At 42.1% G+C, this 26760-nt stretch overlaps 1 protein-coding gene across 1 annotated transcript in view; it reads left to right on the top strand.

The window, feature by feature from the left end:
* LOC120023460 (EH domain-containing protein 4-like) overlaps positions 1 to 26760 on the top strand; it is a 50141-nt gene that overhangs the window by 6647 nt on the left and 16734 nt on the right. Inside the window, exons 3-4 of the mRNA XM_038967479.1 lie at positions 807 to 904; positions 25749 to 26161. Of these exons, the coding sequence (XP_038823407.1) occupies positions 807 to 904; positions 25749 to 26161 (511 nt within the window). The remainder of the gene's footprint in view (positions 1 to 806; positions 905 to 25748; positions 26162 to 26760) is intronic.

Raw genomic sequence — 26760 nt, 5'->3', positions numbered from 1 at the left:
AAGGTAATGATGGACTGACGTTTCTCTTTGCTTATTTGAGCTGTTTTTGCCATAATATGGACTTGGTATTTTACCAAGTAGGGCTATCTTCTGTATACCACCCCTACCCTGTCACAACACAACTGATTGGCTCAAACGCATCCACAAATAAACTTTTAACAAGGCACACCTGTTCATTGAAACGCATTCCTCATGAAGCTGGTTGAGCTAATGCCAAGTGTTTGCAAAGCTGTCATCCAGGCAAAGGGAGGCTACTTTGAAGAATCTCAAATATAAAATATGTTTTGATTTGTTTCACACTTTTTTGGTTACTACATGATTCCATATGTGTTATTTCATAGTTTTGATGTTTTCACTATTATTCTACAATGTAGAAAATAGTATAAAAAAACAACATTTAAACTTGAATGAATAGGTGTGTCCAAACTTTTGACTGGTACTGTACATGGTTGCATACTACATTCTATAAATCCTTCCTGCCAAAAACAATAGACATTGAGACGTGTATGGGCCTTGCTGCCAACCAGACAGATATACAGCTTTCATTAACACTATATTTTCATCAGATCTGATTGAATGGTTGAATACTCATCACTGTTCCTCCAAATCAAAAACATACCAAATAGAAAAAGCAATGGATGGGGTAGAAAATAAAACGTCTCAATATGTTTTGACAATATAAGTTAAAATCGGGGTGTTTTCTGTAGCTGGCCTTCGTGTCTATTACGAGTGTTGTGTTTTCTTCTCTACTGTATTTTTAATACTAATGCTACTCTGTTATTTTCTTCGCTCCTGTATTCCTGTAGGTTCATCTGCTCCCAGATGCCTAACCAGGTCCTCCAGGGCATTAGTATAATTGACACACCAGGAATCCTGTCTGGAGAGAAGCAACGCGTTAGCCGAGGTCAGTAGCTAGCTATCAAGCTGAGATGTGACATTGATACAGGAGGATGGCCTACACTGCCAAAATACTTCAAGATGTAGACTTCAGCCACTCAATGTTGCTTTTATTAACATCAACCACCCTTTTAAAACTATAAATCATAAAACTACCCAACTTGGAGAGCTATGGTGGTACTTTTCTTTAAGAAAGAATAGTCATTTTGTTTGGTGGATCATGTATCAAGTCTATCCTTGTTTGTATACATTTTACAGATGCACATTTTTCACATACTGGAATTTTTGTATTCTACAGTGCAGTTATGGAAAATGGGTAGCTATCAAGTGTGTTTCAAGTGTCAGAGCATGGGTTGCAGAGCTTTGTTAAGTGTTTTGTGTAATTCACCAGATAGATAAGCAGCATGTTCATGCTCTCAGTATGTACAGGATGTCACTGTAAGCCAGCTGTGTCATAATTGTACCAATATTACATTGAATAATATCATCACCATGAAGCACCGATGGTACAGCATGATGCAACACCTCCAGGGCTCTAGCTATGTTTCCTCCAGAATTGGAATCCAACAATGGCTTTCTAAGCCTCCACTGGAAACCCTGAAATATGAAGTCATACCGTAGGCCTTGTTAGCAGCCCCACTCAAGTTTCCTCCATGTTGAGAAAATGATGGTAACCTCAACCCTGTTTTAGATATTAGGGTAATCATGTGCTGCCCTGTTCTCACTTTCTTTTCCTCTTTTTGAAAAACCACAAGGTTTCTGATATGAAAAGCTGCAAAGAAAAACGATACTTACAATGCATAAGACAGAAACATTGGGTGCAATTACAGAAGTGTTGACGCATACCATGGAGAGATGGGCATTCTTCTACATCTGTTCCTGCTTTTCTCTGTGTACAGCTGAGGTTGCAGCCATTTCAACATGATTTCAATGATTCATAGCATCATGACATCAGCAGTTTTCAGGTTGAGTTATATTATACATTTTTACACAGAGTAGGCCTTTAATATGATCAATAACGTCATGGCCAAGTGATATAATTCATGACCACTGGACTTGATGAACTCAGAGTAGTTGTCATCAAAATAAAAAGTGGTGTTGATATCTTTCCAAGTTCCAATGATTCAAATTAGTCATGCAGAGGATGTTTGTTTCATGAGTGTCCTTCAGGCTACTATACCGATGTCCGCTGTGACCTCTCTCACGTCATTACAGCATTGACTGTTCCCACACTCTCCTCTCTGAGCTCCTCCTAGCTAAATGACTTGGCCCAGTCTGGCTGCTCGCATTCTTTATAGCCTTGTAATCCCTGCCATTGTTTGTGATTTATGAAAATGGAGCTGCAATGGATAGTTGCCATTTTACAGGCTCCTGACTAATTTGAGTTTTTTTTTTTTTTTGCAATGATCTTAACTTTTTTGGACATAATGTTTCCACCATCGTTTCCTATGACTGAAAATATAATGTATAGAAATCAGAACAGTGATAACCAACCTCGATTTGGAAGAAGATTTCTACTTCAACGAGTCAGAGGTGCAGGACATACTGCTCACCCCGGACCAGGCCCTAAGAGGCCGACGTGCGGGCACCCTGACAAAGCTACTATACGTCGGCGAGTACATAAACCGCCTCTACCCTCCGTTCTATTGGCGAGTGTACAATCACTGGAGACCAAATTGGATGAGCTGTAGACCATACTATTTACCAAGAGAGTTTTCATCTATGTTTTTCTATTTATCACCACAAACCAATGCTCGCACTAAGACCGCACTCAACGAGCTGTATAGGGCCATAAGCAAACAAGAAAATGCTCATCCAGAGGAGGCGCTCCTATGGCCGGTGATTTTAATGCAGAAAAACTGAAATCCGTCTTACCTAATGTCACCTGTGCAACTAGAGGTGAACAACTCTAGATCACCTTTACTCCACACACAGAAAAGCATACTACGCTCTCCTTCACCCTCTATTTGGCAAATCTGACCATAACTGTCACGCCCTGATCTGTTTCACCTGTTATTGTCTACACCCCCTCCAGGTGTCGCTTATTTTCCCCAGTGTATTTATCCCTGTGTTTCCTGTCTCTCTGTGCCAGTTCGTCTTGTATGTTTCCAAGTTATCCAGCGTTTTTCCCGTTCTCCTGCTTTTTGCATTCTCCTTTTTCTAGTCCTCCTGGTTTTGACCTTTTTGCCTGTTTCTGGACTTTGTACCCACCTGCCTGACCATTCTGCCTGCCTTGACCACGAGCCTGTCTGCCACTCTGTACCTCCTGGACTCTGATCTGGTTTTGACCTTTTTGCCTGTCCATGACCATTCTCTTGCCTTACCCTATTGGATTAATAAACATTGTAAGACTCCAACCATCTGCCTCCTGTGTCTGCATTTGGGTCTCGCCTTGTGCCTTGATAATAACTCGATCCTCCTGATTCCTTATTACAAGCAAAAGCTCAAACAGGAAGTACCAGTGTCACGCTCAATACCGAAGTGGTCCGTTGAAGTGAATGCTAAGCTACAGGACTGTTTCGCTAGCACAGACTGGACTATGTTACGGGATTCATCCAATGGCATTGAGGAGGAGTTTACCACATCAGTCACCGGCTTCATTAACCTTTGACTGCAGTGGGATAATCCAGGGTCGCACAGAGTGATTCTTGGTAGCGTTTAACAAATCTACTTTGAAACAAAAGTATACACCTCACACACATGGTTATGGGTGTAAAAAAAGAAGACACCTGTACCATGTCAGATGTAGAGTTGAAATGTATACACTTTTGAGTTTGCCTTCCAAATGTGCTCTTTATATACGTCACAGAAGACGGAAATATAACAAAACTGTTTATCGGATGTGGCAGGGCTTGCAAACGATCACAGATTACAAAGGGAAACCCAGAAGCGAGCTTCCCAGTGATGCGAGCCTACCAGATGAGCTAAATACCTTCTATGCTCGCTTCGAGGCAAGCTGAACCATGCATGAGAGCACCAGCTGTTCCGAATGACTGTGTGATCACGCGCTTCGTAGCCGATGTGAGTAAGACCTTATAAACAAGTTAACATTCACAAGGCCGTAGATTACCAGGACGCGTACTCAGAGCATTCACTGACCAGCTGGCAAGTGTCTTCACTGACTCTTTCAATCTCTCCTCGACCCAGTCTGTGATACCTACATGTTTCATGCAGACCACTATAGTCCCTGTGCCCTTGAACGCCTAGGTAACCTGTCTAAATGACTATCACCCTCTAGCACTTGCATATTTAGCCATGAAATGCTTTGAAAGGCTGGTCATGGCTCACATCTATCAGGAATCAAGGTAAGACCCAGATGCAGACACGTCGAATTGACAATGGTTTAATATTCCAACAGGGGCAGGCAAAAGACAGGTCAAGGCAGGCAGGGGTCAGTAAATCAGAGGTGGGGCAACGGTACCGGATGGCAGGCAGGGTCAGAGTAGGCAGAGGTCAACAATCCAGAGGTGGAGTAAAGGTACAGGTCGGCAGGCTCAGGGTCAGGCAGAGTGGTCAGGCAGGCGGGCTCAGAGTCAGGACAGGCAAGGGTCAAACCCAGGAGGGCGAGAAAAAGAGTGACTGGGAAAAGCAGGAGCTGAGAACAAAAATGCTGGTTGACTTGACAAACAAGACGAACTGGCAAAAGACAAACAGAGAACCCAGGTATAAATGCACAGGGGATAATAGGGAAGATGGGCGGAGACAATCACAAAGACTGGTGAAACAGATCAGGATGTGACAACTTCAACATCATCTCAGACACCTTGGACCCACTCCAATTCACATACCGCCCCAACAGATCTACAGATGATGCAATTTCTCCACTGCACTGCTCTTTCCCACCTGGACAAGAGGGACACGTATGTGAGAATGCTGTTCATTGACTACAGCTCAGCGTTCAACACCATAGCGCCCTGCAAGCTCATCACGAAGTTAAGGACCCTGGGACCGAACACCTCCCTCTGCAACTGGATCCTGGAATTCCTTACGGGCCGCCCCCAGGTGGTGAGTGTAGGCAACGACACATCCACGCTGACCCTCGACATGGTGGTCCCCTCAGGGGTGCGTGCTCAGTCCTCTCCTGTTCTCCCTGTTTACTCGCAACTGCATGGCCGCGCACTACTCCAACACCATCATTCAGTTTGCAGACGACACGGCGGTGTTAGGCCTGATCACTGACGACGATGAGACAGCCTATAGGGAGGAGATCAGAGACCTGGCAATATGGTGCCTGGATAAAAACCTCCCCCTCAACGTCAGCAAGACAAAGAAGCTGATCATGGACTAAAGGAAACAGAGGGCCTAGCAAGCCCGCATTCACATTGACTGGGCTGTAGTGGAGTGTGTCGAGAGCTTCAAGTTCCTAGGTGTCCACATCACTAAGGATCTATCATGGTCCACACACACCAACACAATCGCGAAGAGGGCACAACAATGCCTCTTCCCCCTCAGGAGGCTGAAAACATATGGCATGGGCCCTCAGATCCTCAAAAAGTTCTACAGCTGCACCATTAAGAGCATCTTGACTCACTGCATCACCGCTTGGTATGGCCACTGCTTGGCATCTGGTCACAAGGTGCTACAGAAGTTAGTGCATATGGCCCAGGACCTCTATACCAGGCGGTATCAGACGAAGGTCCTAAAAATTGTCAAAGACTCCAGCCACCCAAGTCTTAGAATGTTCTCTCTGCTACCGCACGGCAAGTGGTACTGATGCACCAAGTCTGGAACCAACAGGAACCTGAACAGACTCTACCCCAAGCCATAAGACTGCTACAGTGCCTTCAGAAAGTATTCATACCCTTATTCCACATTTTGTTGTGTTACAGCCTGAATTCAATTTTTTTTTTTTTTTTTAATTCTCACCCATCTACATACCCTCTATGAAAATGAAATACGTATGTCATTTACATAAGTATTATCACCCCTGAGTTAATAGGTTGTGGAAGTGCCTTTGGCGGCAATCACAGCTTTGAGTCGCCTTGGGTATGTCTGTATCAGCTTTGCATATCTGGATTTGGGGATTTTCTTCCATTCTTCCTTGTAGATTTTCTCAAGCTCTGAGATGGGGAGTGGCGGTGAACAGCAACCTTCATGTCTTTCCACAGATTTTCAATGGGATTCAGGTCTGGGCTTTGGCAGGGCTTTCACATTCTTTGGAGCTTTGGAAGAGCTTTCACATTCTTGTTCTGCAGCCATTCCAGCGTTGCTTTGGCTGTATGCTTGGGGTCATTGTCCTGCTGGAACGTAAATCTTCGCACAAGTCTAAGGTCATTTGCACTTTGAAGCAGGTTCTCATCAAGGATTTGCCTGTATTTGTCTTCATTCATTGGTCCCTCTATCCTTACCAGTCTCCCAGTCACTGTTGCTGAAAGCATCCCCATAGCATGATGCTGCCATCACTATGCTTTACGGTAGGCATGGTGTTAGACGGGTGATGAGCTGTGCTTGGTAGCTCTTTATATTCAGGCAAAAAAGTTACAATTTTGACTCATCAGACTGCAGAATATTTTGCTTTATGCTCTGAGTCTTTCATGGGCCTTTTTGTCAGGAATGGTTTCTGTCTGGCCACTCTCCTATAAAGCCTAGATTGGTGAAGTGCTGTAGAGACTGTTTTCCTTCTGGCAGATTCTCCCATCTCAGCCAAGGAACTGTAGTTCTGTCAGAGTGGTCATTGGGTTCACCCCCCTGACCAAGGTCCTTCTTACCTGGTTGCTCAGTCTGGTCGGACGTCCAGCTCTAGGCAGAGTCTGGGTAGTTTCATATTTTCTCCATTCCCCAATGATGGAGACCACTGTGTTCTCTGAGATTTTTGCCTTGACATGCACTGTCAACTGTGGGACCTTATATAGTGTCGTGTCTTTGGCATTATTAAACTGAAGACTGTTAGTTTATCAAATCAATTCTCTAATTATTATTACGTGATTAACTAATCAGGTAAATGTAATTAACTTGGAAGTCGGGGCACCAAGGAAAATATTCAGATTACAAAGTTATAATTTTCCTAATAACTTTCAGATATTTTAATATGTGATCAATTAGTCTTCTAATTAATGAATTATTCTTTACCTCACGTTAGTCTCATTCCAAATGTCGTAAATTGTTGGTTATCTGCACGAACCCAGTCTTCACTAAGAATAATCCATACATCAATTGTCTCAATCATTTATTTATTAACTAACTAAATAATCACAGAAATGCACAAACAAACAAACAAAGTAGATATGGTTACAAGGAAATGATAGGGGATGTGCCCTGGTGGGCTAAACCGGTATCACGGCTTGGTAGACAACGGGACTGAGAAGAGCGCGAAAGATAAGACACTACAAAGTTCTTAATTATAACCATTGAAATGCTAATCCTTCGCACATGAACGCTCACTCATTTGGGAATAATTGCAATCAATATATATATTTACGCTCAGTGTGTCGTCGTGATCTCTGTTGGAAGTTCATCCGCTCCTCTCTCTGCGTCCCTGGAGTCTTTTGGTTAGAATGGCTACTTCAGAGTAACATTCAGAAATGTTCTTATAGAATAGATGTTTCGGCGGTTGTCGGCCTTCGCATTCAGTGGTATAGAATTCCTAGCTGCAGACTAGTAATTAGTATCAAAGATGTTCTCTTATTCTGTCAGATCGATAGTCTCAGAGTTTAACCATGTGGTATGGTTAAAAAATTCAGCAATCTACTCAAACCTTAGCCCTCTCGTGGTAATCGAGGTAAGCTGGTCTAATAAGAAATCCTTCAGGAGGGGGTTATATTCGTAAAAATAGAAAGGGGCTGTCCCATGACGCCAGATCAATGTCTGTGCTCATGGGGCGGGCCAATGATTTAATTAAACTCCAAAGGGAATTGGAGTTTCCTTCATTAAACAGTTTAACTTCTCTGCGCTACGAATCCCGTTAGCGGGATCACTTTCCTAAACAACTGCTAGAATTGCAGGGCGCCAAATGCAAAAATATTACTAAAAATATTTATAATCATGCAATCACAAGTGAAATATACCAAAACACAGCTTAGCTTGTTGTTAATCCACCTATCGTGTCAGATTTTGAAAATATACTTTACAGCGAAAGCAATCCAAGCTTTTGTGAGTGTAGCAATCAATGCTACAATAGCTAGCCCCAAATTAGCATGGTCACGAAAGTCAGAAAAGCAATAAAATTAATCGCTTACCTTAGATAATCTTCGGATGTTTGCACTCACGAGACTCCCAGTTACACAACAAATGTTCTTTTTGTTCGATAAATATTACTTTTATCACAAAAAAACGCCATTTGGGTTGCGCGTTATGTTCAGAAAACCAAAGCCCTGTTCCGTTCGACAAATTCCAAAAAGTATCCGTAATGGTCGTAGAAACATGTCAAATGTTTTTATAGTCAATCCTCAGGTTGTTTTTAACAAACATAATCGATAATATTTCAACCGGACCATAACCTATTCATTAAGAGACAAAAGGAAAATGGAGAGCTCCTCTCTCGCTTGCAGAAACTATTCGGAGGACACCTGACTACTTTTGAAAAATCTCGTTCATTTTTCAAAATAAAAGCCTGAAACTATGTCTAAAGCCTGGTCACAGCCTGAGGAAGCCATTGGAAAAGGAATCTGGTTGATACCCCTTTAAATGGAAGAAAGACGGTCCAGGAAACACAGATTAAAAAAATAAAGATCACGTCCGGGTTAGATTTTCTCAGGTTTTCGTCTGCAGAATACGTTTTGTTATACTCACAGACAATATTTTGACAGTTTTGGAAACTTTGGATTGTTTTCTATCCTAATCTGTAAATGATATGCATATTCTACGATCTGGGCCAGAGAAAATGTCTGTTTACCTTGGGAACGTTATTTTAAGAAAATAAAAAATTCTGACCTCTAGCGCTAAGAAGTTAAAATCAAATGACATAATTTCACAAATCGTTTCAGAGTTATGAGTTAGAGTTTAGTTACAGAGTTATGGTAATGTGGCTGTATTGTCTCTCATGAGTTTCACAAAATTGTACAAAACGGACCAGTTCGTAGCTGGATTCTTCCCCGACCATGTATACATTCTCCAAAACATGGACATTGTTCAGTTCTCAAGTTCTGTGATGTGGAAGAGGTTCCTTTGTGCTCCTGTGAACCTCACTCTCTCTATACTTTGGCAATGAGGAGAGAAACTCCTCTAGGAATTTATGACCTGCCTAACAGAGCCTGGTTGTAGGCGGAAGAGAGAGAGGTGGTGAGAGAGAGAGGGGGATGGTGCTCGCTGTACCCAAAGAGGGCCACGTCATGACAATAGGCAGGTGTGTTTCTTTCTAAATCATGTCTGAACAATTGAGTTGGCCACAGGTGGACTTCAATCAAGTTGTAGTGACATCTCAAGGATGATCAAAGGAAATTGGATGCACCTGAGCTCAATTTGGAGTGTCATAGCAAAGGGGTATGAATACTTATGTAAATCATATTTCTTTATTTCATTTTCAATACATTAAAAAAAAAAAAAAAAAGGTTTTCACTTTCTCATTATGGGTTATTGTGTGTCGATGGGTGAGAGAAAAAAATATATTTAATAGATTTTGAATTCAGGCTGTAACACTACAAAATGTGGAATAAGTCAAGGGGTATGGATACTTTCTGAAGGCGACTGTAAATAGTTAGTCCGGGTAGCTATTTAGTTAACTATTTAACTATCTGCATTAACGCTTTTTACACAAACTTTTTTGACTCACATACGCTACTGTTAATTATCGTTCACTATTCCTTATAATATGTACATATTAAGGATGCACCAATATGACATTGTTGGCCGATACCAATATCCAATATTTTCTTTGCCCAAAAAACTTTATACAGATACCGATAACCAATATTAAAAAATGTTGCGGCCTTTTATGCATTCTAGTACAGTTAAATAGTTTAAACAAAGTGTAATTTGTTCATTTGTTCAGTTAGGAACAGATTGTTTAATAACTTGTAAATTAGAAAAATGACAAATCCATGAATTTTATCACAACGCAGACATTCATGACACAAATTTTATCTGCCCCGCATTACAAAGATGGTTAAGTTGTTGGTGGCTCTTCTTACTATCCAATCTTGACTGTATGGAGAAACTTCAAAATGCTTTGAAAGAAATATTGGTTTAAAAATGCAGGTAATAATTTTAGCTTTAACTGCCTGAAGAAATGACTGACTCTAGGCTGTCATAAACTGCTATAAATGGCACAACTTAAAGTTTTCAAATGTGCTCAACTGACTTGACTAGTAAAATGTGAGCAAATTTACAATGCATCTCATCTTTCATTTAGGAAAATAAACAAAAGAACAAAACTGCTTTGTTTTAAATTAAATTAAACTCTTGACCTATACCAGCCATGAATAAACAGCAGAAAAGCCATAGGGCTTAGTCAATTTCTTTCCAGTGACTCTAGATGTCTGGGTTACAGTATGACTGCCATTTACAATTTTAACATTTGGGGGAGATTTTTTTTCACGAAGAGGACCAGCTCGGCTTTGTCACAAGTCTTTCTTTTCTTTTTTTGTCTACAATGTGTGAAGCTGCACTGAAAAGGCGCTCACTGTTCAGACTAGTACAGGGAGGAGCAAGATACTTGCGAGCAGCTTTAGCTAGGAAGGAACACGGTGCTTGTTACTTCTCCAGTATCCAAGTGCATCTTCATTCCTGGGAATAGTAGGTTCTGTCAGGTATGATAGTATCTGCAAATAATGGGAAGGGCGGGGGGGGGGGGGGTTAGTACATTTAATACAACATATTGCATTATTCCTGCGTTCCAAAGTATCATTAGGCATAGATCAACATTGGCAAATGTTGGCTGAGATAGTAACAGAAAATGAAAATTCAACCCGTCTCTCTCTCACAGAGATACACGCACGCACGCACATAAACACACACAAACACACGTATGTCCCCATTAGCCATAAAACATCAAAACCTATGGGTCTCCTGGTCGCGGCCAGCTGCGACAGAGCCTGGACTGGAACCCAGAATCTCTAGTGGCTCAGCTAGCACTGGGATGCAGTGCCTAACCCCAAGGTCTGTGTCGGCAGTTTTGTTGAGCAGGTGGTTCAATGCCATGACAGACGGTATCGCGTCTGCTGCAAACATAGTTGATGAGCTTATTTCTCCAGTCAGTTGTTCAAATGGAGCTAGGAGTGTATTCATTCATGTTTTCAATGAGAGTCCACTGGTTTGTACTGATTGTTGCAGGTAACTCATAGCTGGCTGCGTACACACCAAGTACTCATTTCTGTTCCAGCAGGCTCTCCATGTAAAACGTACTGTTCCATCTGGTGGAAACGTCTTGTTTAAGCCTTTTTGTTTTCATTCCAAGCTGCTCCTGTATTGCTTGCAGGCGGCTGTATGCTAACTATGAGTGTTTAACATAACCCACTATCTTCCTACCTGTTGCCACTGTCAGATATGTGGGCCAAAATCAATCAATCAAGTTTATTTTATATAGCCCTTCGTACATCAGCTAATATCTCGAAGTGCTGTACAGAAACCCAGCCTAAAACCCCAAACAGCAAGCAATGCAGGTGTAGAAGCACGGTGGCTAGGAAAAACTCCCTAGAAAGGCCAAAACCTAGGAAGAAACCTAGAGAGGAACCAGGCTATGAGGGGTGGCCAGTCCTCTTCTGGCTGTGCCGGGTGGAGATTATAACAGAACTATGCCAAGATGTTCATAAGTGACAAGCATGGTCAAATAATCATCATGAATAATTTTCAGTTGGCTTTTCATAGCCGATCATTAAGAGTTGAAAACAGCAGGTCTGGGACAGGTGGCGGTTCCATAACCGCAGGCAGAACAGTTGAAACTGGAATAGCAGCAAGGCCAGGTGGACTGGGGACAGCAAGGAGTCATCATGCCCGGTAGTCCTGACGTATGGTCCTAGGGCTCAGGTCCTCCGAGAGAGAGAAAGAAAGAGGAGAGAATTAGAGAGAGCCAAGATTTTCAAAATGTTCATAAATGACAAGCATGGTCAAATAATAATCAGGAATAAATGTCAGTTGGCTTTTCATAGCCGATCATTAAGAGTTGAAAGCAGCAGGTCTGGGACAGGTAGGGGTTCCATAACCGCAGGCAGAGCAGTTGAAACTGGAACAGCAGCAAGGCCAGGTGGACTGGGGACAGCAAGGAGTCATCATGCCCGGTTTGCCGTGACGTATGGTCCTAGGGCTCAGGTTCTCAGAGAGAGAGAAAGAAAGAGAGAACGAGAGAATTAGAGAGAGCATACTTAAATTCACACAGGACACTGGATAAGACAGGAGAAGTACTCCAGGTATAACCAACTGACCCTAGCCCCCCGACACATAAACTACTGCAGCATAAATACTGGAGGCTGAGACAGGAGCGGTCAGGAGACACTGTGGCCCCATCCGAAGATACCCCCGGACAGGGCCAAACAGGAAGGATATAACCCCACCCACTTTGCAAAAGCACAGCCCCCGCACCACTAGAGGGATATCTTCAACCACCAACTTACAATCCTGAGACAAGGCCGAGTATAGCCCACAAAGATCTCCACCACAGCACAAACCAAGGGGGGGCGCCAACCCAGACAGGAAGATCACGTCAGTAACTCAACCCACTCAAGTGACGCACCCCTCCTAGGGACGGCATGAAAGAGCACCAGTAAGCCAGTGACTCAGCCCCTGTAATAGGGTTAGAGGCAGAGAATCCCAGTGGAGAGAGGGGAACCGGCCAGGCAGAGACAGCCAGGGCGGTTCGTTGCTCCAGAGCCTTTCCGTTCACCTTCACACTCCTGGGCCAGACTACACTCAATCATATGACCCACTGAAGAGATGAGTCTTATGTAAAGACTTAAAGGTTGAGACCGAGTCTGCGTCTCTCACATGGGTAGGCAGACCGTTCCATAAAAATTGAGATCTATAGGAGAAAGCCCTGCCTCCCGCTGTTTGCTTAGAAATTCTAGGGACAATTAGGAGGCCTGCGTCTTGTGACCGTAGCGTACGTATAGGTATGTACGGCAGGACCAACTCGGAAAGATAGGTAGGAGCAAGCCCATGTAACGCTTTATAGGTTAACAGTAAAACCTTGAAATCAGCCCTTGCCTTAACAGGAAGCCAGTGTAGGGAAGCTAGCACTGGAGTAATATGATCAAATTTCTTGGTTCTAGTCCGGATTCTAGCAGCCGTATTTAGCACTAACTGAAGTTTATTTAGTGCTTTATCCGGGTAGCCGGAAAGTAGAGCATTGCAGTAGTCTAACCTAGAAGTAACAAATGCATGGATTAATTTTTCTGCATCATTTTTGGACAGAACATTTCTGATTTTTGCAATGTTACGTAGATGGAAAAAAGCTGTCCTTGAAACAGTCTTGATATGTTCGTCAAAAGAGAGATCAGGGTCAAGAGTAACGCCGAGGTCCTTCACAGTTTTATTTGAGACGACTTTACAACCATCAAGATTAATTGTCAGATTTAACAGAAGATCTCTTTGTTTCTTGGGACCTAGAACAAGCATCTCTGTTTTGTCCGAGTTTAAAAGTAGAACGTTTTCAGCCATCCACTTCCTTATGTCTGAAACACAGGCTTCTAGCGAGGGCAATTTTGGGGCTTCACCATGTTTCATTGAAATGTACAGCTGTGTCATCCGCATAGCAGTGAAAGTTAACATTATGTTTTCGAATAACATCCCCAAGAGGTAAAATATATAGTGAAAACAATAGTGGTCCTAAAACGGAACCTTGAGGAACACCGAAATGTACAGTTGATTTGTCAGAGGACAAACCATTCACAGAGACAAACTGATATCTTTCCAACAGGTAAGATCTAAACCAGGCCAGAACTTGTCCGTGTAGACCAATTTGGGTTTCCAGTCTCTCCAAAAGAATGTGGTGATCGATGGTGTCAAAGGCAGCACTAAGGTCTAGTAGCACGAGGACAGATGCAGAGCCTCGGTCTGACGCCATTAAAAGGTAATTTACCACCTTCACAAGTGCAGTCTCAGTGCTACGATGGGGTCTAAAACCAGACTGAAGCATTTCGTATACATTGTTTGTCTTCAGGAAGGCAGTGAGTTGCTGCGCAACAGCTTTTTCTAAAATTTTTGAGAGGAATGGAAGATTCGATATAGGCCGATAGTTTTTTATATTTTCCAGGTCAAGGTTTGGCTTTTTCAAGAGAGGCTTTATTACTGCCACTTTTAGTGAGTTTGGTACACATCCGGTGGATAGAGAGCTGTTTATTATGTTCAACATAGGAGGGCCAAGCACAGGAAGCAGCTCTTTCAGTAGTTTAGTAGGAATAGGATCCAGTATGCAGCTTGAAGGTTTAGAGGCCATGATTATTTTCATCATTGTGTCAAGAGATATAGTACTAAAACACTTAAGTGTCTCTCCCGATCCCAGGCCCTGGCAGAGCTGTGCAGATCCAGGACAGCTAAGCCCTGGAGGAATACGCAGATTCAAAGAGGAGTCCGTAATTTGCTTTCTAATGGTCATGATCTTTTCCTCAAAGAAGTTCATGAATTTATTACTGCTGAAGTGAAGGCCATCCTCTCTTGGGGAATGCTGCTTTTTAGTTAGCTTTGCAACAGTATCAAAAATAAATTTTGGATTGTTCTTATTTTCCTCGATTAAGTTGGAAAAGTAGGATGATCGAGCAGCAGTGAGGGCTCTTCGGTACTGCACGGTACTGTCTTTCCAAGCTAGTCGGAAGACTTCCAGTTTGGTGTGGCGCCATTTCCGTTCCAATTTTCTGGAAGCTTGCTTCAAAGCTCGGGTATTTTCTGTATACCAGGGAGCTAGTTTCTTATGACAAATGTTTTTAGTTTTTAGGGGTGCAACTGCATCTAGGGTATTGCGCAAGGTTAAATTGAGTTCCTCAGTTAGGTGGTTAACTGATTTTTGTCCTCTGACGTCCTTGGGTAGGCAGAAGGAGTCTGGAAGGGCATCAAGGAATTTTTGTGTTGTCTGAGAATTTATAGCACGACTTTTGATGCTCCTTGGTTGGGGTCTGAGCAGATTATTTGTTGCGATTGCAAACGTAATAAAATGGTGGTCCGATAGTCCAGGATTATGTGGAAAAACATTAAGATCTACAACATTTATTCCATGGGACAAAACTAGGTCCAGAGTATGACTGTGGCAGTGAGTAGGTCCAGAGACATGTTGGACAAAACCCACTGAGTCGATGATGGCTCCGAAAGCCTTTTGGAGTGGGTCTGTGGACTTCTCCATATGAATATTTAAATCACCAAAAATTAGAATATGATCTGCTATGACTACAAGGTCTGATAGGAATTCAGGGAACTCAGAGAGGAACGCTGTATATGGCCCAGGAGGCCTGTAAACAGTAGCTATAAAAAGTGATTGAGTAGGCTGCATAGACTTCAGGACTAGAAGCTCAAAAGACAAAAACGTCATATATTTTTTTTTGTAAATTGAAATTTGCTATCGTAAATGTTAGCAACACCTCCGCCTTTGCGGGATGCACGGGGGATATGGTCACTAGTGTAACCAGGAGGTGAGGCCTCATTTAACACAGTAAATTCATCAGACTTAAGCCATGTTTCAGTCAGGCCAATCACATCAAGATTATGATCAGTGATTAGTTCATTGACTATGACTGCCTTTGAAGTGAGGGATCTAACATTAAGTAACCCTATTTTGAGATGTGAGGTATCACGATCTCTTTCAATAATGGCAGGAATAGAGGAGGTCTTTATCCTAATGAGATTGCTAAGGCGAACACCGCCATGTTTAGTTTTGCCCAACCTAGGTCGAGGCACAGACACAGTCTCAATGGGGATTGCTGAGCTGACTACACTGACTGTGCTATTGGCAGACTCCACTAAGCTGGCAGGTTGGCTAACAGCCTGCTGCCTGGCCTGCACCCTATTTCATTGTGGAGCTAGAGGAGTTAGAGCCCTATCTATGTTAGTAGATAAGATGAGAGCACCCCTCCAGCTAGGATGGAGTCCGTCACTCCTCAGCAGGTCAGGCTTGGTCCTGTTTGTGGGTGAGTCCCAGAAAGAGGGCCAATTATCTACAAATTCTATCTTTTGGGAGGGGCAGAAAACAGTTTTCAACCAGCGATTGAGTTGTGAGACTCTGCTGTAGAGCTCGTCACTCCCACTAACTGGGAGGGGGCCAGAGACAATTAATCGATGCCGACACATCTTTCTAGCTGATTTACACGCTGAAGCTATGTTGCGCTTGGTGACCTCTGACTGTTTCATCCTAACATCGTTGGTGCCGACGTGGATAACAATATCTCTATACTCTCTACACTCGCCAGATTTAGCTTTAGCCAGCACCATCTTTAGATTAGCCTTAACGTCGGTAGCCCTGCCCCCTGGTAAACAGTGTATGATCGCTGGGTGATTTGTTTTAAGTCTAATACTGCGGGTAATGGAGTCGCCAATGACTAGGGTTTTCAATTTGTCAGAGCTAATGGTTGGAGCCTTCGGCGTCTCAGACCCCGTAACGGGAGGAGTAGAGACAAGAGAAGACTCAGCCTCAGACTCCGACTCGCTACATAATGGGGAAAACCGGTTGAAAGTTTCTGTCGGCTGAATGAGCGACACCAGTTGAGTATTCCAACAGCATTTCCCTCCAGAAGCCATGAGAAAGTTGTCCGGCTGCGGGGACTGTGCGGGGAGGTTTATACTAACGTTAGTATCTGTACTTACTGGTGGCACAGACGCTGTTTCTTCCTTTCCTACACTGAAATTACCCTTGCCTAACGATTGCGTCTGAAGCTGGGCTTGCAGCACAGCTATCCTCGCCATAAGGCGATTGTTCTCCTGTATATTATGAGTACAGCGACTGCAATTAGAAGACATCATGTTAATGTTACTACTTAGCTTCGGCTATTGAAGGTGCTGACGAACCATGTCCAGATAAAGCGTCCGGAGTGAAAAAGTTGAATGAGGGAAAAAAGTTGCGATGGAAAAACTAAAAATATAAACGGTAATTAAAAAGGAAAAAAAAAAAAAAAAAAAACGTAAAGTTGTCAGCTAGCAAAGTAAAGTTGGCAACAAAACGCACAGCAACAAAACGCACAGCAACACGTCTGCAAATTCAAGAGGAAGACACCTTCGTTCACAGCCAGTTGCAGCGTGTGTGCCATGCATGGCAAACTGACGACTCTGTAGCCTTTGGCATGTTACGTGCATTATCACGTAGCACAGTGTGTACTTTGTTCTTGGGGATTTTCCAAGTTTCAAACATGTTCTCAAATGCCAAATGCCATTGAAATGGCAGCAGCGGTATGAGAACCAGAACATTCTTGAGCATGCGATACAGCTTTCCTCAGTACGAAATCCTCGTCAACCCACTGTGCTGTCAGTCTCAGCATGCTCATGAGGCTGACATCGCTGGTCCAAATGTCAGTCGTGAAGCTAATAGCAGTGACGCCCATAGCAAATAGCTCATGGATGTGCGTTTCAACAATATTGTGTAAATCCAGTAGGGCAACATCTGAAAAATAGTGCCTACTTGGTAGTGTGTACCAGAGCTCGAGGTGCTCGACCTGTGGGCGAAAGCCAACATCATCCACGACAGAGAACGGTTGATTGTCAAGGGCAATGAATTCCATTATCTCGGTGTTAATGGATTTTGCCTTTGAGTTGTCTCGCTGAAATTTTCTTACCCTTTCAAATGACTGCTCGACTTGAACTTGTTTAGTAGTTGGAAGTGTGCGCTTAGTTTTTGTTCTGCTTTTGTTCTAAGAAGTCGCTGAACTTCTGGGGGTGATGCACTTTCAAATGAGTAATTAGGTTTGTGGTATTGAAAGATTTCACTTTCTCCCCTCAAAAAATAATAGCAGCACAAACGTTGCATATGGCCTTTTTGTTATCTTACTTTGAAACTTCAAAATAGATCCACACAGCAGACATTGTGGGCTAGGTTAGGAATGCTGTGTTGCGCTTAATTTTTCATGCCGTTATTACGTCATCTACCTACGTTATACAGGTATGTACGGCAGCTTTGACATCGGTTTTCCACATCCGGCGTTAAACTATACAGTCGTGGCCAAAAGTTTTGAGAATGACACAATATTAATTTCCACAAAGTTTGCTGCTTCAGTGTCTTTTAGATATTTTTGTCAGATGTTACTATTGAATACTGAAGTATAATTATAAGCATTTCATAAGTGTCAAAGGCTTTTATTGACAATTACATGAAGTTGATGCAAAGAGTCAATATTTGCAGTGTTGACCATTCTTTTTCAAGACCTCTGCAATCCACCCTGGCATGCTGCCAATTAACTTCTGGGCCACATCCTGACTGATGGCAGTCCATTCTTGCATAATCAATGCTTTGAGTTTGTCAGAATTTGTGGGTTTTTGTTTGTCCACCTGCCTCTTGAGGATTGACCACAAGTTCTCAATGGGATTAAGGTCTGGGGCGTTTCCTGGCCATGGACCCAAAATATCGATGTTTTGTTCCCCAAGCTCCTTAGTTATCACTTTTGCCTTATGGCAAGGTGCTCCATCATGCTGGGAAAGGCATTGTTCATCACCAAACTGTTCCTGGATGGTTGGGAGAAGTTGCTCTCGGAGGATGTGTTGGTACCATTCTTTATTCATGGCTGTGTTCTTAGGCAAAATTGAAAGTGAGCCCACTCCCTTGGCTGAGAAGCAACCCCACACATGAATGGTCTCAGGATGCTTTACTGTTGGCATGACACAGGACTGATGGTAGCGCTCACCATGTCTTCTCCGGACAAGCTTTTTTCTGCATGCCCCAAACAATCGGAAAGGGGATTCATCAGAGAAAATGACTTTACCCCAGTCCTCAGCAGTCCAATCCCTGTACCTTTTGCAGAATATCAGTCTGTCCCTGATGTTTTTCCTGGAGAGAAGTGGCTTTTTTGCTGCCCTTCTTGACACCAGGCCATCCTCAAAGTCTTTGCCTCACTGGGCGTGCAGATGCACTCACACCTGCCTGCTGCCATTCCTGAGCAAGCTCTGTACTGGTGGTGCCCCGATCCCGCAGCTGAATCAACTTTAGGAGACGGTCCTGGCGCTTGCGGTCCTTTCTTGGGCGCCCTGAAGCCTTCTTCACAACAATTGAACCGCTCTCCTTGAAGTTCTTGATGATCTGATAAATGGTTGATTTAGGTGCAATCTTACTGGCAGCAATATCCTTGCCTGTGAAGCCCTTTTTGTGCAAAGCAATGATGATGATGGCACGCGTTTCTTTGCAGGTAACCATGGATGACAGAGGAAGAACAATGATTCCAAGCACCACCCTCCTTTTGAAGCTTCCAGTCTGTTATTCAAACTCAATCAGCATGACAGAGTGATCTCCAGCCTTGTCCTCGTCAACACTCACACCTGTGTTAATTATGGCTGGGGGCAGTATTGAGTAGCTTGGATAAGGTGCCCAGAGTAAACTGCCTGCTACTCAGTCCCAGAAGCTAAGATATGCATATTATTAGTAGATGTGGATAGAAAACACGCTGAAGTTTCTAAAACTGTTTGAATGATATCTGTGAGTATAACAGAACTCATATGGCAGGCAAAAACCTGAGAAGAAATCCAACCAGGAAGTGGGAAATCTGAGGCTTGTAGGTTTGCCTATCCAATATACAGTGTCTATGGGGTCATATTGCACTTCCTAAGGCTTCCACTAGATGTCAACAGTCTTTAGAAACTTGTTTCATGCTTCTACTGTGAAGAATGAGGGAAGGAGAGCTCTTTCAGTCTGGCATGAGCTGGTCATGCGCGCTCCCGTGAGAGCGATCTGCGTTCCATCGCATTTCTGAAGACAAAGGGATTCTCCGGTTGAAACATTATTGAAGATTTATGTTAAAAACATCCTAAAGATTGATTCTATACATCGTTTGACATGTTTCTACGAACTGTAATGGAATTTTTTGACTTTTCGTCTGACCTGCGCATCATCAATTTGGATTTTGGAACTAAACGCGCAAACAAAAAGGAGGTATTTAAACAAATGATGGACGTTATCGAACAAAACTGGGATTCCTGGGTGTGCATTCTGATGAAGATCATCAAAGGTAAGTGAATATTTATAATACTATTTCTGACTTCTGTTGACTCCACAACATGGCGGATATCCGTATGGCTTGTTTGGGCTCTGAGCGCTGTACTCAGATTATTGCATGGTGTGCTTTTTCCGTAAAGTTTTTTTGAAATCTGACACAGCGGTTGCATTAAGGAGAAGTTTATCTAAAGTTCCATGTATAATACTTCTATTTTTTTATCAATGTTTATTATGAGTATTTCTGTAAATTGATGTGACTCTGCAAAAACACCGGATGATTTGGATGCAAAACATTACTGAACATAACGCGCCAATGTAAACTAAGATCTTTGGATATAAATATGAACTTTACCGAACAAAACATACATGTATTGTGTAACATGAAGTCCTATGAGTGTCATCTGATGAAGATCATCAAAGGTTAGTGATTAATTTTATCTATATTTCTACTTTTTGTGACTCCTCTCTTTGGCTGTAAAAATGGGTGTGTTTTTCTGTGACTAGGTACTGACCTAACATAATCGTTTGGTGTGATTTCGTCGTAAAGCTTTTTTGAAATCGGACACTGTGGCTGGATTTACAACAAGTTTATCTTTAAAATGGTGTAAAATACTTGTATGTTTGAGGAATTTTAATTATGAGATTTCTGTTGTTTGAATTTGGCGCCCTGCCCTTTCACTGGCTGTTGTCAAGTCAATCCCGTTAACGGGATCTCAGCCATAAGAAGTTAACTTCTTGACGCTACGGATCCCGTAACCAGGATCATTTATCAACAACAACCGCTAAACTGCAGAGCGCCAAATTCAAAAAATAAATACCAAAAATATTTATAATCATGAAATCACAAGTGAAATATACCAAAACACGGCTTAGCTTGTTGTTAATCCACCTATCGTGTCAGATTTTGAAAATATGCTTTACAGCGAAAGCAATCCAAGCGTTTGAGTTTATCAATCACTAGACAAAACACTAAGAACCGCTAGCCTTAAATTAGCTTGATCACGAAAGTCAGAAAAGCAATAAAATTAATCGCTTACCTTTGATAATCTTCGGATGTTTGTACTTACGAGACTCCCAGTTACACAAATGTTCTTTTTGTTCGATAAAGATTAGTTTTATAACCAAAAACCGCCATTTGGTTTGCGCGTTATGTTCAGAAAACCACAGGCTCGTTCCAGTCCTGAAGACGAGGGCCGACGAAAATTTCAAAAAGTATCCGTAATGTTCGTAGAAACATGTCAAAGGTTTTTTATAATCAATCCTCAGCTTGTTTTTAACATACATAATCGATAATATTTCAACCGGACGGTAACCTATTCAATACTACAGAGAAAGAAAATGTCGAACTACATCTGTCGCGTGCAGGAACTAATCAAAGGACACCTGACGCGTTTAGAAAAATCTCGCTAATTTTTCAAAAGAAAAGCTTGAAACTATGTCTAAAGCCTGGTCACAGCCTGAGGAAGCCATTGGAAAAGGAATCTGGTTGATACCCCTTTAAATGGAGGGGCAGGCAACGGAACAGCGTTTTTGTTGTTGTTGTTTTTCAAATGAAAGGCACTTCCGGGTTGGATTTCCTCAGGTTTTCGCCTGCAAAATCAGTTCTGTTTTACTCACAGACAATATTTTGACAGTTTTGGAAACTTTGGAGTGTTTTCTATCCTAATCTGTCAATTATATGCATATTCTAGCATCTGCACCTGAGAAATAGTCCGTTTACCAAATTCAAAACAACAGAAATCCCATAATTAAAATTCCTCAAACATACATGTATTTTACACCATTTTAAAGATACACTTGTTGTAAATCCAGCCACAGTGTCCGATTTCAAAAAGGCTTTACGACCAAAGCAAATCAAACGATTATGTTAGGTGAGTGACTATTCACAGAATAACACAGCCATTTTTCCAGCCAAAGGGAGGCTTCACAAAAAGCAGAAATATAGATAAAAATAATCACTAACCTTTGATCTTCATCAGATGACACTCATAGGACTTCATGTTACACAATACATGTATGTTTTGTTCGGTAAAGTTCATATTTATATCCAAAGATCTGAGTTTACATTGGCGCCTTACGTTCAGAAGTTCCAAAACATCCTTTGATTTTGCAGAGAGCCACATCAATTTACAGGAATACTCATAATAAACATTGATAAAAGATACAACTGTTATGCATGGAATTTTAGATGCACTTCTCCTTAATGCAACCGCTGTGTCAGATTTCAAAAAAGCTTTACGGAAAAAGCAAACCATGCAATAATCTGAGTCGGCGCTCAGAGCCCAATCAAGACACATATATCCGCCATATTATGCAGTCAACAAAATTCATAAATAGCATTATAAATCTTCACTTACCTTTGCTGATCTTCATCAGAATGCACTCCCAGGACTCCCACTTCCACAAGAAATGTTTGTTTTGTTCGGTAATGTCCATCATTTATGTCCAAATAGCTACTTTTGTTAGCGCGTTTAGTAAACAAATCCAAAGTCACGAAGCGCGTTCACTAAAAGCAGATGAAATGTCAAAAAGTTCAGTAACAGTCAGTAGAAACATGTCAAACGATGTATTGAATCAATCTTTAGGAAGTTTTTAACATAATTCTTCAATAATGTTCCAACCGGAGAATTCCTTTTGTCTTCAGAAAAGCAAATGGAATGGGAGCAAACTCTCATGTGAACGCACATGGTCAGCTCGTGGCTACTGGCATACCTCTGACTCATTCCACTCTCGTTCGTCCCCACTTCACAGTAGAAGCATCAGACAAAGTTCTAAAGACTGTTGACATCTAGTGGAAGTCTTAGGAAGTGCAACATTTCCAATATCCCACTGTATCTTCAATAGGAGCTGAGTTGAAAATCGACCAACCTCAGATTTCCCACTTCCTGGTTGGATTTTTCCTCAGGTTTTTGCCTGCCATATGAGTTCTGTTATACTCACATACATCATTCAAACAGTTTTAGAAACTTCAGAGTGTGTTCTATCCAAATCTACTAATAACATGCATATTCTAGCTTTTATGGCTTTGTAGCAGGCCGTTTACTCTGGGCATGCTTTTCATCCGGACGTGAAAATACTGCCCCCTACCCCAAAGAAGTTAAACAGCTTGGAAAATTCCCGAAAATGATGTCATGGCTTTAGAGGCTTCTGATAGGCTAACTGACATAATTTGAGTCAATTGTTGGTGTACCTGTGGATGTATTTCAAGGCCTACCTTTAAACTCAGTGCCTCTTTGCTTGACATCATGGGAAAATCAAAAGAAATCAGCCAAGACCTTCACAAGTCTGGTTCACCCTTGGGAGCAATTTCCGAACGCTTGAAGGTACCATGTTCATCTGTACAAACAATAGTACGCAAGTATAAACACCATGGGACCACACAGCCGCCATACCGCTCAGGAAGGAGACGCGTTCTGTCTCCTAGAGATGAACGTACTTTGGTGCGAAAAGTGCAAATCAATCCCAGAACAACAGCAAAGGACCTTGTGAAGATGCTGGGGGAAACCGGTTCAAAAGTATCTATATCCACAGTAAAACGAGTCCTATATTGACATAACCTGAAAGGCCGCTCAGCAAAAAAGAAGCCCCTGCTCCAAAACCATCATAAAAAAGTCAGACTACGGTTTGCAACTGCACATGGGGACAAAGATTGTACTTTTTGGAGAAATGTCCTCTGGTCTGATGAAACAAAAATAGAACTGTTCGGCCATAATGACCATTATGTTTGGAGGAAAAAGGGGGATGCTTGCAAGCTGAAGAACACCATCCCAACCGTGATGCACGGGGGTGGCAGCATCATGTTGTGGGGGTGCTTTGCTGCAGGAGAGACTGGTGCACTTCACAAAATAGATGGCATCATGAGGAATGAAAATTATGTGGATATATTGAAGCAACTACTCAAGACATCAGTCAGGAAGTTAAAGCTTGGTCGCAAATGAGTCTTCCAAATGTACAATGACCCTAAGCATACTTCCAAAGTTGTGGCAAAATGGCTTAAAGACAACAAAGTCAAGGTATTGGAGTGGCCATCACAAAGCCCTGACCTCCATCCTATAGAAACTTTGTGGGCAGAACTGAAAAAGCATGTGCGAGCAAGGAGGCCTACAAACCTGACTCAGTTACACCAGCTCTGTCAGGAGGAATGGGCCAAAATTCACCCAACTTATTGTGGGAAGCTTGTGGAAGGCTACCCAAAACATTTGACCCAAGTTAAACAATTTAAAGGCAATGCTACCAAATACTAATTGAGTGTATGTAAACTTCTGACCCACTGGGAATGTGATGAAAGAAATAAAAGCTGAAATAAATAATTCTCTCTACTATTATTCTGACATTTCGCATTCTTATAATAAAGTGGTGATCCTAACTGACCTAAGACAGGGAATTTTTACTAGGAATAAATGTCAGGAATTGTGAAAAACTGAGTTTAAATGTATTTGGCTAAGGTGTATGTAAACTTCTGACTTCAACTAATTACCTCATACCTTTGCACATCGACTCGGTACTGGTACTCCTGTGTATATAGCCAAGTTATCATTACTCATTATTTATTATTAGGTTTTTTGTCTTTTTAATTATTTCCCCCCCAAAAAATTCTCTGCATTGTTGGGAAGTAAGCATTTCACTGTTGGTCTACACCTGTTGTTTATGAAGCATGTGATTAATAACATTTTAATTTTATTTGTTAGCAACACATGTATTCATTAAACTACATTTCCCTTTGTACTCAAAGGCGACTCTGTTTTCCTTCCAAAATTAAACCACAATTATTTAAGATGATCATTCATTGTCTATTCAAGAAAATAACAGTAGTCCTACTCTTCCATGCAGGCAATCATGTGATTTAAATGTCCTTTTCACAAAGTAATGGAAACATTTGAGTAAATGGGGGATACAAAGTATATTGAAAGCAGGTGATCCACACAGGTGTGGTTCCTGAGTTAATTAACATCACATCATTGCCCCCATCTACAAGGCTCGAGTGGTAATTTAATTGTTTGATGAGCATGAAAACGATGTCACCAGATCTCAACCCAATTGAACACTTATGGGTGATTCTGGAGTGGCGCAAAGACAACGTTTTCCACCGCCATCAACAAAACACCAAATTATGGAATTTCTTGTGGAAGAATAGAGTTGTATCCCTCCGTTAGAGTTCCAGACATTTGTAGAATCTGTGCCAAGGTGCATTGAAGCTGTTCTGGCTCGTGGTGGCCCATCGCCCTATTAAGACACTATGTTGGTGTTTTCTTTATTTTGGCAGTTACCTGTATATATGCATACTTTTTACTGGCGACCTTCTAAAATACCGGTACTTGTCAATGAGCCAAAGCATATATATAAAAGGAGTGCCACAGCTGCCACGTGCACATTATTTAACCTGTATCTGTAGGCTAGTGTATGTGTACCTTGGTGTGTATTTTGTCTACAAGTAGGTAAACACTCATTCTATTGGGTAAACACTCATTCTATTGGGTAAACACTCATTCTATTGGGTAAACACTCATTCTGTTTCAGGATGCCCATAGTGTAGTCATTTTCAAAGATGCTGGTTGGCTGTTGTATAAACACTAGTGGTGACTTTTAGATAGTTCTTTCACCCTTGGGCCACTGTAGCGCTCTTAGTTAGAGGACATATAAACATCTAGTGTTTGATTTGTGGCTGATATTTGTTTGCGTTACATCTTTCTTTTCAAGTCCAGGAAATCATCGCACTCTAATAGATTGTAAATCAAATGTTCTGCAGACAAAAGACTACAAACAATATCAGAACAGCTGAATATCGGTTGTAGTTATTGTTAATACAACAATGATACTACAATGTTGGCTGAGCGTCATGATTGTAATATTGTTTGTTTTTCCCGCTCAACAGGCTATGATTTCTCTGAGGTGCTGCGATGGTTCGGAGAGCGGGTGGACCGCATCATCCTGCTCTTCGACGCCCACAAACTGGACATCTCAGACGAGTTCTCTGAGGCTATCAAGGCTTTCCGTGGCCAGGACGACAAGATCCGCGTGGTGCTGAACAAGGCTGACCAGGTGGACAGCCAGCAGCTAATGAGGGTCTACGGAGCTCTGATGTGGTCCCTTGGGAAAGTCATCAACACACCCGAGGTGGTGAGGGTCTACCTGGGCTCATTCTGGGCCAAGCCCCTGCAGAACACGGAGAACCGGAGGCTCTTTGAGGCAGAGGCCCAGGACCTCTTCAAGGACATCCAGGGCCTGCCCCGGAACGCTGCCTTACGCAAACTCAATGACCTCATCAAACGGGCTCGACTTGCTAAGGTAAGGTGTTACTGTAACTGTACTCCCCCAGTACCTACTCTGCCCTGCCCATTCTTGTGCTGTCCCTGGAGGCCGATAGTCCTAATAAGACCCATGTCTCTACTAGTGATTGGGGGGGGGGATTATACAGTTACATATCGCAATATTGTTTTGGACAATATTATATATACTTTGACTCGATTTGTAATATATTTAAAAAAATTGCTCAGCTAGCGCTAGTCGGCTGTACAGTACCTTTGCAAAAATGTTTCATCCTATAACTTGTTATCTATCTTTTTAATTAGTAAGCCAACATGTTTTCAGCACCATTAATTTCCATGACTGATCAAAACAAATTTTACAATGCTATCTCATCTCTCTGCAGGAGACATAGTGTGCAATATGTTTGGAACATCAAATCGCAGTAGAACCGCAGTATCGAATTGCAATAAATATAGAATCGTGAGAATCGCTATACATATTGTATCGGCACTTAAGTGTGCTTAAGATCCCAGACTACATCTTTAAGTCTGACCATGTGGTCTTACACCTGTGTTGTTTTTGGCCTGTTGTGCAACATGAACACTTCCTCTGGGATCCCTGGTTTCCAGTATTTCCAT

Source organism: Salvelinus namaycush, chromosome 28 (genome assembly GCF_016432855.1).
Source record: "Salvelinus namaycush isolate Seneca chromosome 28, SaNama_1.0, whole genome shotgun sequence".
Classification (NCBI taxonomy): domain Eukaryota; kingdom Metazoa; phylum Chordata; class Actinopteri; order Salmoniformes; family Salmonidae; genus Salvelinus; species Salvelinus namaycush.
The sequence above is the reverse complement of the archived record's forward strand: the minus strand, read 5'-3'. Positions and strand labels throughout refer to the sequence as shown.